The 16465-nt window shown below is 40.5% G+C and overlaps 1 protein-coding gene across 1 annotated transcript in view; it reads left to right on the plus strand.

Annotated features, from left to right (window-relative positions):
* LOC5572484 (probable ubiquitin carboxyl-terminal hydrolase FAF) overlaps nt 1–16465 on the plus strand; it is a 97590-nt gene that overhangs the window by 72414 nt on the left and 8711 nt on the right. The window contains exons 17-18 of the mRNA XM_021849710.1: nt 11529–11875; nt 11944–12225. Of these exons, the coding sequence (XP_021705402.1) occupies nt 11529–11875; nt 11944–12225 (629 nt within the window). The remainder of the gene's footprint in view (nt 1–11528; nt 11876–11943; nt 12226–16465) is intronic.

Raw genomic sequence — 16465 nt, forward strand, 5'->3', positions numbered from 1 at the left:
TTCACCTTGATGGCTCTACGTTGGAGCCATCAAGGTGAAAGGTAGGTATAATGAAGACCTCAGTCAGGGGCCGAGGAATGTAATCGCATTGCAAACGTAATAACCAACATGATACTGGTTAGAATTCGGCGGGTTCATGAGAGATTACGAATACCATTACCAGGCGTAGACCTCCATCTTCGTCAGTTTTGGGCAATACTTCACCAGATGACAACATTTAGGGTTGCCAGGTGCTCTTCCACTGCGTACCATCAGTGTGTTTGTGGCCTTCCACGAAGTCGCCGACATTTCTTCCGACATTGGCACTAAGTGATCAGCCTACTGAAGTCTGACGTAGTTTACTCGCCTATTAAAATTCGCATCTTTATTTATTTGATACAGGGGGGTCTGTAGCCTTGAGGTTACACTTTCGCTTCATAAGCGGAAGGTCATGGGTTCGATTCCCAGCCCCTCCACAAAAAAACCATCCAGCCATCAGAAGACGCCGGACGGAGAACCGTGCTTTGGGGAACACATCCATCCTCCGTCAGTATCTGAGAAAAACTGATTCTCTTCGCAGGCAGCTAGCCTCAAACGACTCAGGAACACGGCAAAACGAACCACCGCAAGAGCAATGTACTATGGCTCATATGAAATTTGATTGCACTAACAGCAGAGCACTCTCCTACCTGCTCGGTGTGAGAGTAAAAGAGTGAAAAAGGATGTAAATTTAGATTAGTTGAATATAGATCTGTATCGGTAAAGAAGATACAGATTAACTATGATTCCGGCCCCTTTACAAAGCCAGTGCTTCGTGCCCCTTTACAAAGCCAGTGGAAGTAACCATGTTTATGCGAGCCAAATTTTGTTTCCATTTATGATTGATTTGTGTTGCGGAATCTATTCACAGCCGCAACACATCTTTTCGCTTCACGGGAAACGTCATTGTCACATGTCACAAGTATTCTAAGATAAACCAATTATTCAACAACTTTAAACAGATCCCCATCAATCACTACCTCAACACCAACACCGCTAGGCCACTAGAATTAATGATCAGGCCTTTCATCGCTGTATCCCCATCTTCAGAGGCACGAAGGCCTCCTCCATTGACCTGCTATTGATTCCGGTAAAATTGATATCGTCCAAAACCAAGGAACATACTGTGAGTGTGAGACTGTGAGTTTGTGGCAGAAATGGTGTACACGTAAAATAGTGCAGATGCTTATCTTCGAAACCACGGTTATTTCCCCCTTATAAATCGGTTTTCACTGCGATTCGATAGTTATTGCAATTTACTGTGAAAATTGTCAAGTTGCTGAGCAGGTTGCTGCCGAAATTGAGAAATAAATTTGTGATTTCTACAATCTTTCGCAAGAAGCCATAACAGCACCCAAAATTTCCGTTAAACGGGCGGCTGGTATCGAGCAATCATGACAGACGATAGTCGTACTCTTCAAGGACCATACTTCCTGGCTTCGCTGCCGATGATATGAGTGTGCCTACTTACTTACTTATTTGGCTTTACATCAATTATCTTGATAAAGCCTTGCCAACAATATTTCGCCAATTCATTCGGTTCATAGCCGCTTCTCTCCATCCTCGACTGTGACCCATGCTCTCCAGGTCCTGGTGCACCTGGTCAATCCACCTAGCTAGCTGCGCCACACGCCTTCTTGTTCCGACCGGATTCGTAGCGAACACCATCGTTGTCCGGCATTCTTGCAACATGCCCTGCCCAGCGTATCCTTCCAGATTTAACTACCTTTAGCGTTTTCTACATCGTGCATTTGGTGCGGGGGTGAATCTTTCTTGACCGCAGTTTCTTCTGAAGACCATAGTAGGCACGATTTCCGCTGATGATGCGCCTTCGTATTTTCCGACTAACATTGTCGTCAACAAGGATCCGAGGTAGACGAACTCGTCCACCACCTCGAAGGTATCCCCTTCTATCGTAACACTGCTTCCTAGGCGGGCCCTGTCGCGCTCAGTTCCGCCAACCAGCATGTACCTACTTTGTTTTCGACGCATTCACCATTAGCCCGACTTTTGTTGCTTCGCGTTTAAGGTGGGTGAACAAATCTGCCACCGTTTCAAATTTTCTCCCAATAATATCCATGTTGTCCGCGAAGCAAACAAATTGTCCGGATCTCGTGAAAATCGTGCCTCGATTGTTAAGTCCGGCTCTCCGCATGACACATTCAAGCGCAATATTGAACAACAGGCACGAAAGTCCGTCGCCTTGTCGTAGTCCCCGTCGAGGCTCGAACGAACTAGAGCAGTGATTCCCGAAGTGGGCGAATTCGCCCCTCGGGAGGCGATTTTCAGGTCCAGGGGGGCGATAATTTGTAATTCTGAATTTGGGGGGCGAAAACAGTAGAAAGGGGGGCGAAAATTTTAATGTATGGGATATTGGATATTCATCATAGACAAAATGTCGTAGCCGTGCGGTTAGTGCCGTCAGGCATTTGACCGCATCGTGTCAACTAGTGTAGGTTCGATTCCCGCTTCTGTCCGCAAAACTTCGTAAGGAAGGTTATCCGACTGAGTCACTGGACGTTGTTTAGTGTGGTGCTTTCTTAGAAGGACTTTACCGTCCACTGGAAGCATTAACGTGTTAATGTCTTAAAAACCCACACACAAAACGTTAGTATTATCCATTCATTTTTTTTTCTACTTCTAAAACATAAATGTGCATATAAAAGTTTTTCCGATCGATAACGTTGATCTTATTTATGGTTACAGATATCATTAGAAGCATTTTTGAAGTACCCTGGCCACGATCACAGGGTTTGACGGTGCTAAAGTAGAAGGTGCACCATAATAATACCCGTCTGTGAAACATATCACCTTCCCAATACTTTGGCACACCTCCAACGGTTCATGATTTATCATGAAACGGCTGCATTCAGGCGGAGGATCTGTTAATATGTTTCGGCATATTATCAAGTCCTCTTCGAACGGAGGGACCGCCAGGGCTCATTAGTTACTTATAAACCAGTGCTGGTTGTTTGATGTTTCAATTCGTTTGCACGAGCTGTAGCATCCTTTGTACTAATCAGCAATGGTGGTTAAGTTTCGAAGCCAACGTGTGATCAATCGTTTTATAATGCAACATAAGAATGGGTGGTTGGTGAAACTGTGCGTTACACTCGTCGTTATTAAATTTAGTGATTGTGAAGGTGCTAATAGTGATTTTATAATTAAATCTATAGTGATGAAAATTTGAAAATTAAGGTGGAAGTGATTCTGATAGTTTTGTTAAAAATATAATAATAATGATGTGAACTCTACTAATTTAATAATGGCCATAATACATTGTGCAATCATTTTTCTGAATATAAACTTAATTGCCTAGTTCTTCAAACGTGCATGATAAAAGTGTTAATGTAATGACAGCGAGTGCAGAAGAATGGATCGAAGTATTTTTTTTTAATGTAACTTTCTTGATCATAGTGCTAAATCGTAGTTTGAATAGTAATGACTCTACAGCATCAAAAATAATGATACATTTAAATTGAATATCTTTAAATTACTTAGTAATGCTAACAGATGGTAATGCTAACAGATTTATATGAAAATGGTGTGATGGGGAAAAGTGATATAATAGAAAGTATATCTGAAGTGTATTACGAAAGTTGATGAGTGATAATCGGTGATATACGTGATAGTGTCGAAAATAAAAGTGACGATAGTGAGTGATGAAATGAAATGGGGAATGAGGACCTTTTAATAAAACTATTTCGTTCTTCACTTTAACCACTCTAGTAGCATTTCAGGCCTTATCATAGTTTGATAGTAGTCTGAACTACAAGACTGCAAAACTACGGCAAGGGCTGATTGCTGCTAGCGTACACAGTGACCATTTGAGCAACATTGCTTAGGAACGTCTGTGTGATGAACGCAATAGAGGCTTATAAAAGCAAATGCTGGGAAGGAGCTTAGAGCAGATTAAGAGTGCCAGTACTACCCCTATCGCAACCGACAAAAAAAAAAATTAGAAGCATTTTTGAAGTAAAATAATGTGAGAAAATATCATAATCGTCACACTAAGTTTTTTTCACAAGCTTGGTTATGCAAATCTCGTTTTTTTTTAATTTCATCCGAGATTCAGCTAGCAAAATTCCTTCATTACGAAGGTTACGAAGCATGATTCACTGATACTCGGCTTGTATTTCCTGAGATTGAAAATTAGGAAGTGAAGCAACATTGTATCGATAGTCGCAGCTTAGTGAAAGGCCTTTAAACCGCGTAGGACAATTGATAACGCATTTCGGACAGATTTGGTTGATATTATTTAGTAAATTATCATAATAGATTTGTTGAATTTTTGAAGTCTAGAAATGTGATAGTTTTTAACATGACTCTTTTATAGATATACGAGTCGAGAACATTTTTATCACATTTTAAGTACTACATCAGTCAACTTTATATTTTGACCAATTTACGGTACACTTATGCTAAGATATTGATCAAAATTCCAACATAGCACAGCATTAAATTTAAATATTTAAACTACGTATCAGTAGGCGCCTGCCACACGATATACGAATGCGAAAAAGGCAACTTAGAAGGCACTCAGTTAATAACTGTGGAAGTGCTCATTGAACACTAAGCTGAGAAGCAGACTATGTCCCAATGAGGTAAGAAGAAGAAGAATCTGGGAGGCGATTCTAAAATATGTTGATCTCAAGGGGGCGACAGTTAAAAAAGTTTGGGAAACACTGAATTAGAGTGTTCGCCCGAGATCTTCACGCAGGTTTGCACACCGTCCATCGTTGCTCTGACCAATCTTGTGAGTTTCCCGGGAAAGCTGTGTTGCCCATGATCTTCCATACCTCTACATGGTCAATACTGTCGTATGCCGCCTTGAAATCGATGAACAAATGGTGCGTGTGGACCTGGTACTCACGGCATTTCTGGAGGATTTGCCGCACGGAAAAGATCTGGTCCGTTGTCGAGCGGCCGTCGATGAAACCTGCTTGATAACTTCCCACGAACTCGTTTGCTATAGGTGATAGAAGACGGAAGAGAATCTGGGATAGCACTTTGTAGGCGGCGTTTAGGATGGTGATTGCACGATAATTCTCACACTCTTGGCGTAATAATAGATAGTAAGTTGAAGTTCACTGAACACATAAGCACCGTGACGGCGAAAGGATTTGCTGTGTTGGGATTTATCCGACGAAACTCGCAATCGTTTCGCGATGTGTACACGCTTAAGGCTCTGTATTGCTCGCTGGTCAAGAGCGTCATGGAATATGCAGTGTGCGTCTGGTCTCCATACCATGCAACGCATATGCTCAGAATTGAGAAGGTGCAGCGCTGTTTCATCCACTATTGTTTAAGGCAGTTACCGTGGAACGATCCGACGAATCTTCCCGACTATGTAAGTCGTTGTAGGCTGATAGATTTGGAAACATTGACGTCCAGACGAACTAAGATTCAGCGATTATTTGTGTATGACTTGTTGTCCAATAACATCGACTGCTCGGAACTCACCAACGAACTGAGGTTTTACCCACCGACAAGGCAGCTCCGCGAGAGGCAGTCGCTGGTTATACGACCTCATAGAACGACATATGGACAGAACTGCCCAATGTCTAGTTGTTTGCGAGCATTCAATGATGTAGGATGTTATTTTGATTTTAATGTGTCCAAATGTACTTTTAAACATAGAATTAAGTATTTAAATTAACAGTCTGGCGGATTAAGGTATTGATCCAAGACGTAGCAATTAAATACATAAATTAACTTCCCCCTTCGTGGAAGCTGGTTGGTTTCCACTGTCCGCTGTGCTGACGTAGCCATCGCCTTCGCTGTCCTGACCTTCTGTGACTGTGTTCTCTGTGCCATTCAGGTGTTCATCGTAGTGCTGCTTCCACCTTTAGATCACCTCGCGTCCGTCCTTCAAAATGCTCCCATCCTTATCCCGGCACATTTCAGCTCGCGGCACGAAGCCTTTGCGGGATGTGTTGAGCTTCTGATAGAACTGCCGCGTTTCTTGAGAACGGTACAGCAATTCCATCTCTTGGCATTCCACCTCTTCCAGGCGGCGCTTTTTGTCCCGGAATATGCGGGTTTGCTGTTTTCGCTTCAGTCTGTATCGTTCAACGTTTTGGCGCGTACCATGCTGCAGCATTGCAGCCCGCGCTGCATTCTTCTCCTCTAAAACCTCCTGGCACTCTTCGTCGAACCAATCGTTTCTTAAGCTCCGTTCCACATATCCGACAATGATTTTGGGCAGCGTCGTTAATGGCTGCTTTGACTGTCCTCCAGCAGTCCTCAAGAGTGGCCCTATCGAGGATAGTTTTGGGCGCAGTTTCACCATAACCAGGTAGTAGTCGGAGTCAATGTTAGCGCCACGATAGGTTCTGACGTCGGTTATGTCGGAGAGTGCCGTCCATCGATCAAAACGTGGTCGATTTGCGATTCTGTCTGCAGAGATGATCTCCAGGTGTACCGATACGGGAGGCTGTGCTGGAAAAAGGTGCTACGAATGGCCATATTCTTGGAGGCGGCAAAATCTATCAGTCAGAGGCCGTTCTCGTTCGTCAGCCAGTGGGCGCTGAACTTTCTAATCTTCGGTCTGAACTCATCCTCCTGGCCAACCTGAGCGTTCAAATCTCCTATGATGATGTTGACGTCGTGGCTTGGGCAGCGGTCGTACTCGCGTTCAAGCTGCGCGTAAAATGCGTCCTTGTCATCATGAGTGCTTTCGGAGTGTGGGCTATGCACGTTGATTATGCTGAAGTTAAAGAATCGACCTTTGATTCTTAACTTTCACATTCGTCCATTGATCGGCCAACACCCGATCACGCGCCTTTGCATATCACCCATCACTATGAAAGCTGTTCCCAGCTCGCGTGTGTTGCCGCAGCTCTGGTAAATGGTACTAAACGTTCGCACCAATGCTCCTGTCCAGCACACCTCCTGCAGCGCTACGATACCGAGTTCCCAATCGCTAGTCCGTTTTCATCGCTGTGGTCTTTGCCGATTGTTCCGGTCCGTATTCTCTCGTTGACGTTCCTGTGCTGATGTGTTTTTACGGTTGGCTTGTAAGGCCTGACACCAATCCCCTAGATTTCCGGAGGACCATTCCCCCTAAATGTTCGGAGGGCCATAGTGCGCAGTTTAGCTTAGAGTCCTTCTCTGGCACTCGGACGATGATCAGCCGCCCCTGACATGGGGAACAGACGCTGTTGTGAGCCGCTCCTAACATGGAGTACGGACGCTCCAGGTTTGCAGAAGCAAAAGCAAACCCCCCTTCCCTGTCAGCATACGACCAAAGTTCCCACCGGGGGTTGGTTACCCGATCTTCCCCAAGGTTACTCGTACCCCGGCCAGTACCACGAGGAGGTAGGGATAGGAGTTGCTGGGCAAGAGGCTAAGGACCGCACAAAGGGGTCTATTTTAAAGGGTGTCCACAATTAAATTGCCACACTATGAAATTACTCTAACTTTTTAACCGTTGGGTAGAATTTAATGAAAATTTGGGTGGATTTAGTTCATTATTTACATCCTGCAAGTTTTAAAATCCTGTGATCAAAACTCTCGAAAAAGGAGTCGAAAGAACAGCTCGTGCGTGATAAAATATTGCGCATTCATCACGAGAACAAGGATCTCTCGCATCGTTCCATCGCTAAAACGTTGGGAATCGCGAATTCCACGGTATCGCGAGTGATTAAGCGGTTCAAGGAACCATTGACCACCGATCGGAAGCCCAGAAGTGAAGGAAAAAGTATTTCGTACAACACCAAAAATCACAACCGCGTAGTTGGGGCCTTCAACCGAAACCCGAACGCCTCCGTTTAGGATGTGGCTAAGAACCTGCACCTAAGCCGAAGTTTTGTCCAGAAGGCCAAAACTAAGGCTAGGCTTCGAACGTTCAAGGTACAAAAGGCCCCTAATCGCGACGAGAAGCAGAACAAGTTCGCCAAAACCCGTGCCAGGAAGTTGTACCTCAACATGCTGGCGAAAGTTGAATGCTGCATCATGGACGACGAAGACCGACTTCAAACAGATCCCCGGCAACCTGTTTTTCACGGCCAAGGATAAGTTCAGCGTTCCGGAGCATGTCCGCAAATCGGAAATTGTTTCATCTTATAAGTAAGAAGCAGGCATGTTACCACTAAATCAGTTTTCACAAACGATCAGCATTGTGCACAAACTGAATCATAAAGAGCACATGCCTGCCTGAACGGCTTTCGCAAAAAAATGTGACAATGTTGATTACTAAATTATTTATTGCTATTTTCTGTTATTCTGTAATTTTTGTAGGGATATTCTGATGAAAATTAATCTCACGATAAGTAAACTATTTTTAATAAGAACCTATCAAAATATTTAGAAATCGCAAATGACAATGTTATCACATTTTTTTACAGACATCGTCACCTGATAAACCAGCTAGCGCATGTAAGACCACTTACATGTCAGTATCCAACCTATATCAATTTTGTATTTCTGCTGAGAGTTTATTAGACCAACCAGCCCATATAAATATAACAGACACATAAATTTTCCGTAGTCGTCGTCCTTGTTGAAATCAAATGTTACTGGATTCCATTGCTCATTGCTTTATATAATGGAGCAAAGAATAAAGTTCTAATCAAGCTTCTTCTTGAACCTATAATAATTATTATATAATGAACCAGATGTGTGAAATAGAAAATAGTAGTAATTATATGGTGCACATCCTCACGTACTTGCTTAATGATCGTTAACATTCCAAATTCATATACAAAATAGATGCCGGTATTCTTCTGAAATGGTGCACGTATCCCTGAAGTCAACCAGTGCTAAAAAATATTGATTTAACAAATTCAATGGTTGTATAATTGAATTTAAAAGATATTGATATTTTGCTTATTACACTTTTTGTGATTAAAAATGCCAAATTTTCAAGCTTTATCAAAAAATAATCCAGGGGTGCTGCAAATCATTTGAAAACAGCCTCTTTCTATACTTTTTTGCACTTCAAGACCCATATAAACGCGTCCCTGATCCATCCAAAAAAAAAATTTGTCGAACAGTGTTATTGAGGTATTACAATACCTGATCTAATTATCAGTTAGGTGTTCATAGAATATGCTTGAGATATTATTTGAGGTATTTAACCTCTTATGCAGGGCTCATTCATACCTCATTCAGGTTGTAAGTATTGGAAATTATCTGGTATGGAATACCTTAGTTTGGTATTCAGAAGTTATTTTCTTCTGCTCGGGTTTTGATGGACGATGAGACCTAAGTAAAGGAGGATTTAAAAATCCTTCCGGGTCCACAATACTTTACTGCCGTCGTAGGGGAGGATGTAAGCGATGCGGACAGGTCGATTCAAGTGGAGAAATTTGGTCGAAAAGTGCTGGTATGGCAAGCAATATGTACCTGTGGTTTGAAGTCGACATTTTTTTACACTACCGGAACTATAAATGCGGAAATCTATCGATCTGAGTGTCTTCAGAAGAGATTATTGCTACCTTTATATAAGAAGCATAGTACCCCTCCACTATTTTGGCCGGATTTAGCATCGGCTTACTATGCCAAAACTACTCTCAATTGGCTTGCGAAAAACGGTAGGGGGAGATCCCCCAGTACCGGACACTTAAGCCACTAAATTCATAATTCGAAAACTATTGATTTTATGGGCTCGTGTTACCCATTTATGATAAATATTATAACTTTTATAGTGTACAAAAATAAATTTGAAAATATAAATATGAATTTTGACAATGCATTTTGATGATGTATTTTAGTACGAAATTGATCGATCTTGAAAGGTGGCACCCAATACCGGACACGATCTGGAAATGCCTCGAATTCTGCAAATTTGAACATCATTGAATGTGTACACTCTAGGAATAGTTTATAATTACCAATTCAATGCATTTGAAACATTTACAAGAATAATTTGAGTTTTCCTTAGTTTGCGAGATGCCTATCAAAAACCTCTTCCATATATGCTGAAAAATAGCACATTTTACGATGTTGCTCTGAATGTTCATTCTTCTTAATTTTATTGCATGTTTAATACCATGATCTACGGAACCCATGAAAAATGAAAGTATTTTGAAACACTGACGCAATAATTACAAATGTACCATCTAACAAATCAAGCTGTCCGAAACTGAGGGACAGGACGTGTTGAACAAAAATTGTAATTTGTCCATATTTAGTTCAATTATGGTACAAAATACATTCATACTATCAAATTAGGATTATGTTCGATCATGCTTACGTGATCCAAAGTATTTTTTCATATTCAAAATAATTACTAAGCAGGCTCAAAATTAAGAAAATACGTCAATTTTTCAAAAATTTTCAAACTTTTCTACTTTTTTAAAAAGACATGCATTTTTCAATTCTACGCAAACATTAGTCTACATAATAGCTTTCTTTTCTACTAGTACACCATCTTGATTGGACCATGATTTCTCAATGTTTCAACTTTGTCCGGTATTGGGTGCTGTCCGGCACTGGGGGATCTCCCTCTATAGATTTTTTTTGAGAAAAAACATCAATCCACCAAATTGCCCTCAGCTTCGACCCATCGAACGTTACTGGGCAATCGTGAAGAGGGTCTTCAAGAAGACTGGTAAAGCAGCTGGAAACATGCAGGAATTCAAAAAAATTGGACTCAAGCGTCCAAAAAATGTGATGCAACTCTTATCCGAAACTTGATGAAGAGTGTTCGATCGAAAGTTCCTAAAAGAATAATATTAATTTCATGTGGTCTTCTTTATGTTCAAGTTAAACCTTGTACAATACAGGATCAGTTTTTTGTTTGAATAAAATATCAATTTTTCACATCATTTGGAAGAAAAATATGTGGATAGCTTATTTTCGATACACTTCTCAATAGACCGTTCAGTGAGAACCACATAGCCTAGACCCCAATTAGCACCTCAGATTGCCGGATTATGTGAAGGTTGAAGCTTTGCTAGTGCTAGTGTGAAAATTCTATATAAAAAACTATGCACTATCACCAGTGCAATAATAAAGTTCCATTTTCATTCAGTATTTATTCTGAGATCCCATATGTACACATCTTCTTCTTCTTTCTGGAATTACGTCCTCACTGGGACAGAGCCTGCTTCTCAGCTTAGTGTTCTTATGAGCACTTCCACAATTATTAACTGAGAGCTTACTGTGCCAATGACCATTTTTGCATGCGTATATCGTGTGGCAGGTACGAAGATACTCTATGCTCTGAGAAGTCGAGAAAATTTCCAACCCGAAAAGATCCTCGACCGGTGGGATTCGACCCCACGACCCTCAGCTTGGTCTTGCTGAATAGGTGCGCGTTTACCGCTACGGCTATCTGGCTATGTACAGTGTACACATAAACAGTTCAATGAAGATTTTGCAGTTTGAGAGTGACACTATCCGAAAAAACACGTTTGTTGTTTTGACTTTGCTTTTTGGCAGACATTACCGTTGAAGCATCACTAACGCAAGATGCGTACTTAGGATTAGACAATGATACAAACCGTATAGCCACAAGTACTAGCATAATTAATAATTTGATTCATTTTTACTTTATTCAACAGGCATTGCAGATGATAGAGAAGGTTTACTAGATATTATTCAGAGGAATAAAATGGACTACCAAAAACGCGCCTACCAGTGTATCAAATGCTTAGTGCAGCTGTTTACCCAAAGTCGTGTGGCACTGAACATGTTGCACACCATGGTAGATCTGGCCCGCCAGTGGACACATGCCATCGAATGGCTGCAGGACGAACTTGACAGGCACCGAGGAACAGGTGGACAGTACAATTACAACTCCTGGTCACCACCGGCGCAAAGCAACGACAACACGAACAGCTTTGTGCTGGAAAGATCTCAGTCTGCCAAAAACGTCCTGCAAATGGCATTTCAGCTTTGTCCAGAAGAGGTAATATAACGATTTCTGCGTTTGTCAAGTAGTGTTATCAACTTTAGTTTTTTTTTTCCGAATTGCAGGATCAAGAGGAACCAAATGAAAATGAGATTGAAAACAACGTTGAACATAACCATGTGGCATCGCCAGTGACCACAACAGCCATAACTGAAACAACGAAACAAGCTTGTCTGCAAAAGCAACAGCCAGCATTGCTGTTATCGTCGTACGAGGGAAACCTGAATTCTAGTCCGTCTCCTATTACTAACGTCAGTAAACTAATGTCTAAAGTTAATATTCATTCGGATGTGGGATATGAGTCATCGACAACATCGCCAGAACTCAAAGCGACAGCTCAAAATGTGGTAAGATTATGTGATCGCTGATGTAAAAACGTGTCTTATGTAGCATTTTACGTTGCTTTTCATAAGAACAATCAAAGATTGATAAATTTACTAAAGTCCAGCTTTAATAGCAAGCTGAAAATAAAAACCATGATTTGGAACTGTTTCCATGAACAGAATGTAGCAGTCTACACTTGAATTGCTTCAACTTTCTGAAGCAAAATAGTGCTCACAGTTCGTGAAATATGGATATTGTAGGCGAAAAGTAGAACACGGGCTCAATAATAGACAATACGCAGATTATTGCGAATTTCATTCTTTCTATCAAACATACACCGCACGGTGTCCAAATTTCCTCCAAGTTGCGGGACTTGTACCTTTCACAACATGGTTAAGGGGAATACTGGCAATCTGAAACTATGAAAATATTCTGTCAGAAAATATCGATTTTTTTGTTTATTTTTTGCCTGGTTTTCTTACACAGGGCTGGTTGCGACTAAATGTTTTAAAAATAGGTACTTTAGAGGATTCTATAACATTCCCCAGAAAACCATTCCCCAGAATTCCGTTCCCCAGAATGAACCATTCCCCAGAATGTAACATTCCCCAGAATTCCATTCCCCAGAATGCACCATTCCCCAGTAAGCTATATGAATATCAATTTTTTTCTTTTTTTAATTATTGCTTTGCGTGAGTCACTTATGTGGGGGCCCAGATAGCCGTAGCGGTAAACGCGCAGCTATTCAGCAAGACCAAGATAAGGGTCGTGGGTTCGAATCCCACCGGTCGAGGATCTTTTCGGGTTGGAAATTTTCTCGACTTCCCAGGGCATAGAGTATCTTCGTACCTGCCACACGATATACGCATGCAAAAATGGTAATTAGGCCGTCCCTTATTTTTCGAAAATGCAAAATGTTAAAAGTTCGTCATTGTAAAGTGCTCGTTTTGGTAAGAAAAAAATCAGGTAAAAATTTGAAGTCCGTACGTGGTCGCTAAGTGGTCCCCCAACGACCCTAAAGGTATTAGGTAGAGATGAACCCTGTGCGACAAATCGAGCTCGCTGCTCTAGTGTACGCAACATGAGTACGAAAAGCCACTAGTAACAAATTGATAATCAGCATGGACTTTTAGGTAAAATAATATTTTATATTGTGGATATCTTCATAACACTGCACGCTGACATAAAATTCAAAACTACAAAGGGATCGTTCAAATATTACGTAACACAACAGGGGGAGGGGGGTCTTCCGTAGTGTTACGATCCTTACAAAAATGTTTTTTCATACAAAAGTTGTTTGTGGTAGAGGGGGGGGTCTAAAATTGACAAATTTTGCGTTACGTAATATTTAAATCATCCCAAAGAAAACTATGCTGATTATCAACGCGCGCAGAACAATTTGTTACTGGTGGTATTTCGTACTCATGCTGCGTGCACTAGAGCAGCGAGCACGATTACGCTCAAGGGGTCATCTACACCTAATGAATTCAGGGCCGTTGGGGGACTACTTGGCGTCCACGTACGGACTTCAAATTTTTACCTGATTTTTTTCTTACCAAAACGAGCACTTTACAATGACGAACTTATAACGCATTTTCGAAAAATAAGGGACGGCCTAAGGTCATTGGCATAGTAAGCTCTCAGTTAATAACTGTGGAAGTGCTCATAAGAACACTAAGCTGAAAAGCAGGCTCTGTCCCTGTAGGGACGTAACGCCAGAAAAGAGGAAGAAGAGTCACTTATGTGACAGGCTAAGGTCTGATGTGACAAAACAAATATGTAGGTAGGAGGGTTAGGGACATAATGAACACACGGGTCGAAATGGACACCCCCTTACTCTCTGGGAATATGCATATTTCAGCAAAACTTTATAAACTGTACGAAATCTGTATTGTATATGAACGTTTTGACGGTATAAAAGTTTACGCTTTGCTTCATTTGTCCTCTAAAATTCTACTATATTTTTTTCTCAGCTTCAAATTAGTTTATAAGCAAAGCGGAGAAAGCGGTGGATTTAATTTTAGAGCAAAGAAACATATTTCCATTATATGTAAAATAAGCATTTACCTAATGTGTCCAATATGCCCCTAATCCCCCTATTCATGAGTATTTTGCATATTATAATAATACACCCTTCTTTTAATATATTCCCATAAAATATACAGACTATATGTTTATTTTTACATATATAGTGATGCACCCTTCTTTCAGTATTATCTCATTAATGATATAGGCAAAATATATCGATGGAGAGCCCATATAGCATAAGGTCACTTGGCATAAAATGATTTGGTATAAAGGCCATCCAGCCATACTTATGCTCCTTCTTTTCAAAAAGGATGTTCTTCATGTTATGCCAAATGGTCATTGGCCAAATGACCATTATATCAAATGGTCCTTGATCATTTAATCAATCATGCCAAATGCCTTCTTGTCATTTGGTATCCTTACGGAAAATTTTGTCTATATCGTCAACAGGATAAGACTGACAGAAGGGTGTATCACTATTTTGTGCAAAATTAAACAAGTCATTTGTAATTTAGATTTGACGCAAAGAAGGGCGTATCATTTTAATGTGCAGAATTTATTCTGCCGAGTTTACGTAATCATTATATCGGAAACGTATAATATGATACTACGAACGTCTTTATTCTAATCGGTGTAGCCCTAAAAAGTAAGAGATGATGCACCTTCTTAACCCTCTCTTTCCCATGGTAGCACAGGTAATCCACCGATTTTCGACGAACGCTAACTAAACCGAATTGCTACGATTAGGTTAATAATCATTGGAATAAACTTATACGCTCATTTGTCTCATCAAACAACGAAATAAGTGACCTAAGTGTCAAACTATTGAAAAACAATCAACTAGCTATTGAAAAACAATCAAAAATTTTAATGATCATTTTGAATAATATAGCTCATTTGCAACAACTTTTGTTCAAGCACTTTTTTTAGAAACCCCATTTTGACAGTTGAATTGTCGAACAAAGCTGTGGGAAAGAAAGGGTTAAAACATTGATGAAAAGCTGCATACATCACTACATTTGATAAAAATTGGACATACATGTGAAATTATACATTTGGAAATTACTATACCGAAAGAAGGGTGTAGCTCTATTTTGTGCAGAGTAGTGATGAGTTCTTCTTCTTCTTCTTCTTGGTATTAGGTCCTTACTGGGACAGAGCTTGCTTCTTAGCGTAGTGTTCTTATGAGCACTTCCACCAAAGACAAATTAAAGACCTCCATGTCCCTTGCAGCTGCCCAAAATTTTATGGCTCATAGGGTATTCTAGAATGCTGTGAAAAGTGTACTGCGATCATACTCCCCCCGTTGGAATGGAAATTTCAACATTCTTCTCTTGGCGTTGCTTCTGGAAGGTTGTCCTCAATCGGCAGAATCGAAACCTTCGTGATGGGATGACGATACGTGGATCCATTGGAGAACACATCGACTACCCTTACCAAACCGTCGTCACCAGAATACCGTGCTGCATCAATATCCGGACGCTTAAGAGGCACGAAATGTTCCAGCTCAATTTTCACTACCTTATTTTCTCATATGATTAAAGAGTGATTTTCATACAATTAGTTTAGGCTCATATCTTCATGAAAACAAAGAATATTTTAGTAAAAATTAGCAAAATAGTATGTAAATCGTGAAAATAATGTAGCATGTCTTGTCCTTAAACCCGGACACATGAATCAATATGCCGGACACTAATGAATCAAAATCCGGACATGTAAATTTAAATGGACCATATCTATATAAAATGCATTGAATTCAACTAGAAAATGGTTATTCCGGTAATGTTATATATGCGTTTGCTTTGTAATATAATATAATGGATAACTTTATGTTTAATTAGAACATTTTTTATCTCCATTCCTTGTTTGTGGTTTGAAGCTAAGACTATGCTGCAGCGTCTCTAAAAGAATCGTGATTTGAAGCAGTTTTTCTGCGCAAATTAATTACCTTATCTTCGGTTGTATTGAAAGCCACCATAGCTTTTAGTTTTCCTCAAATATGCTTCACAAATACATAGTACTATATACAGCAAATATATTGCGATATCAATTTGTGTCCGGCTAGAGAACCACTGGCTCACAAACCCGAACAGCGTCTTTTTGCTTTTGAATTAGTAAATGATTACACCAAATCACTTTTTTCTCGCAATATAGTTCAAAATCTATCATCACATTCACTGTTTTGAACCACCCAAGCAGTAAAACTAATATTTATTCACACATTCGCGAATGAAC

This window comes from Aedes aegypti, chromosome 3, assembly GCF_002204515.2.
Source record: "Aedes aegypti strain LVP_AGWG chromosome 3, AaegL5.0 Primary Assembly, whole genome shotgun sequence".
In the NCBI taxonomy this organism is placed as follows: Eukaryota; Metazoa; Arthropoda; class Insecta; order Diptera; family Culicidae; genus Aedes; species Aedes aegypti.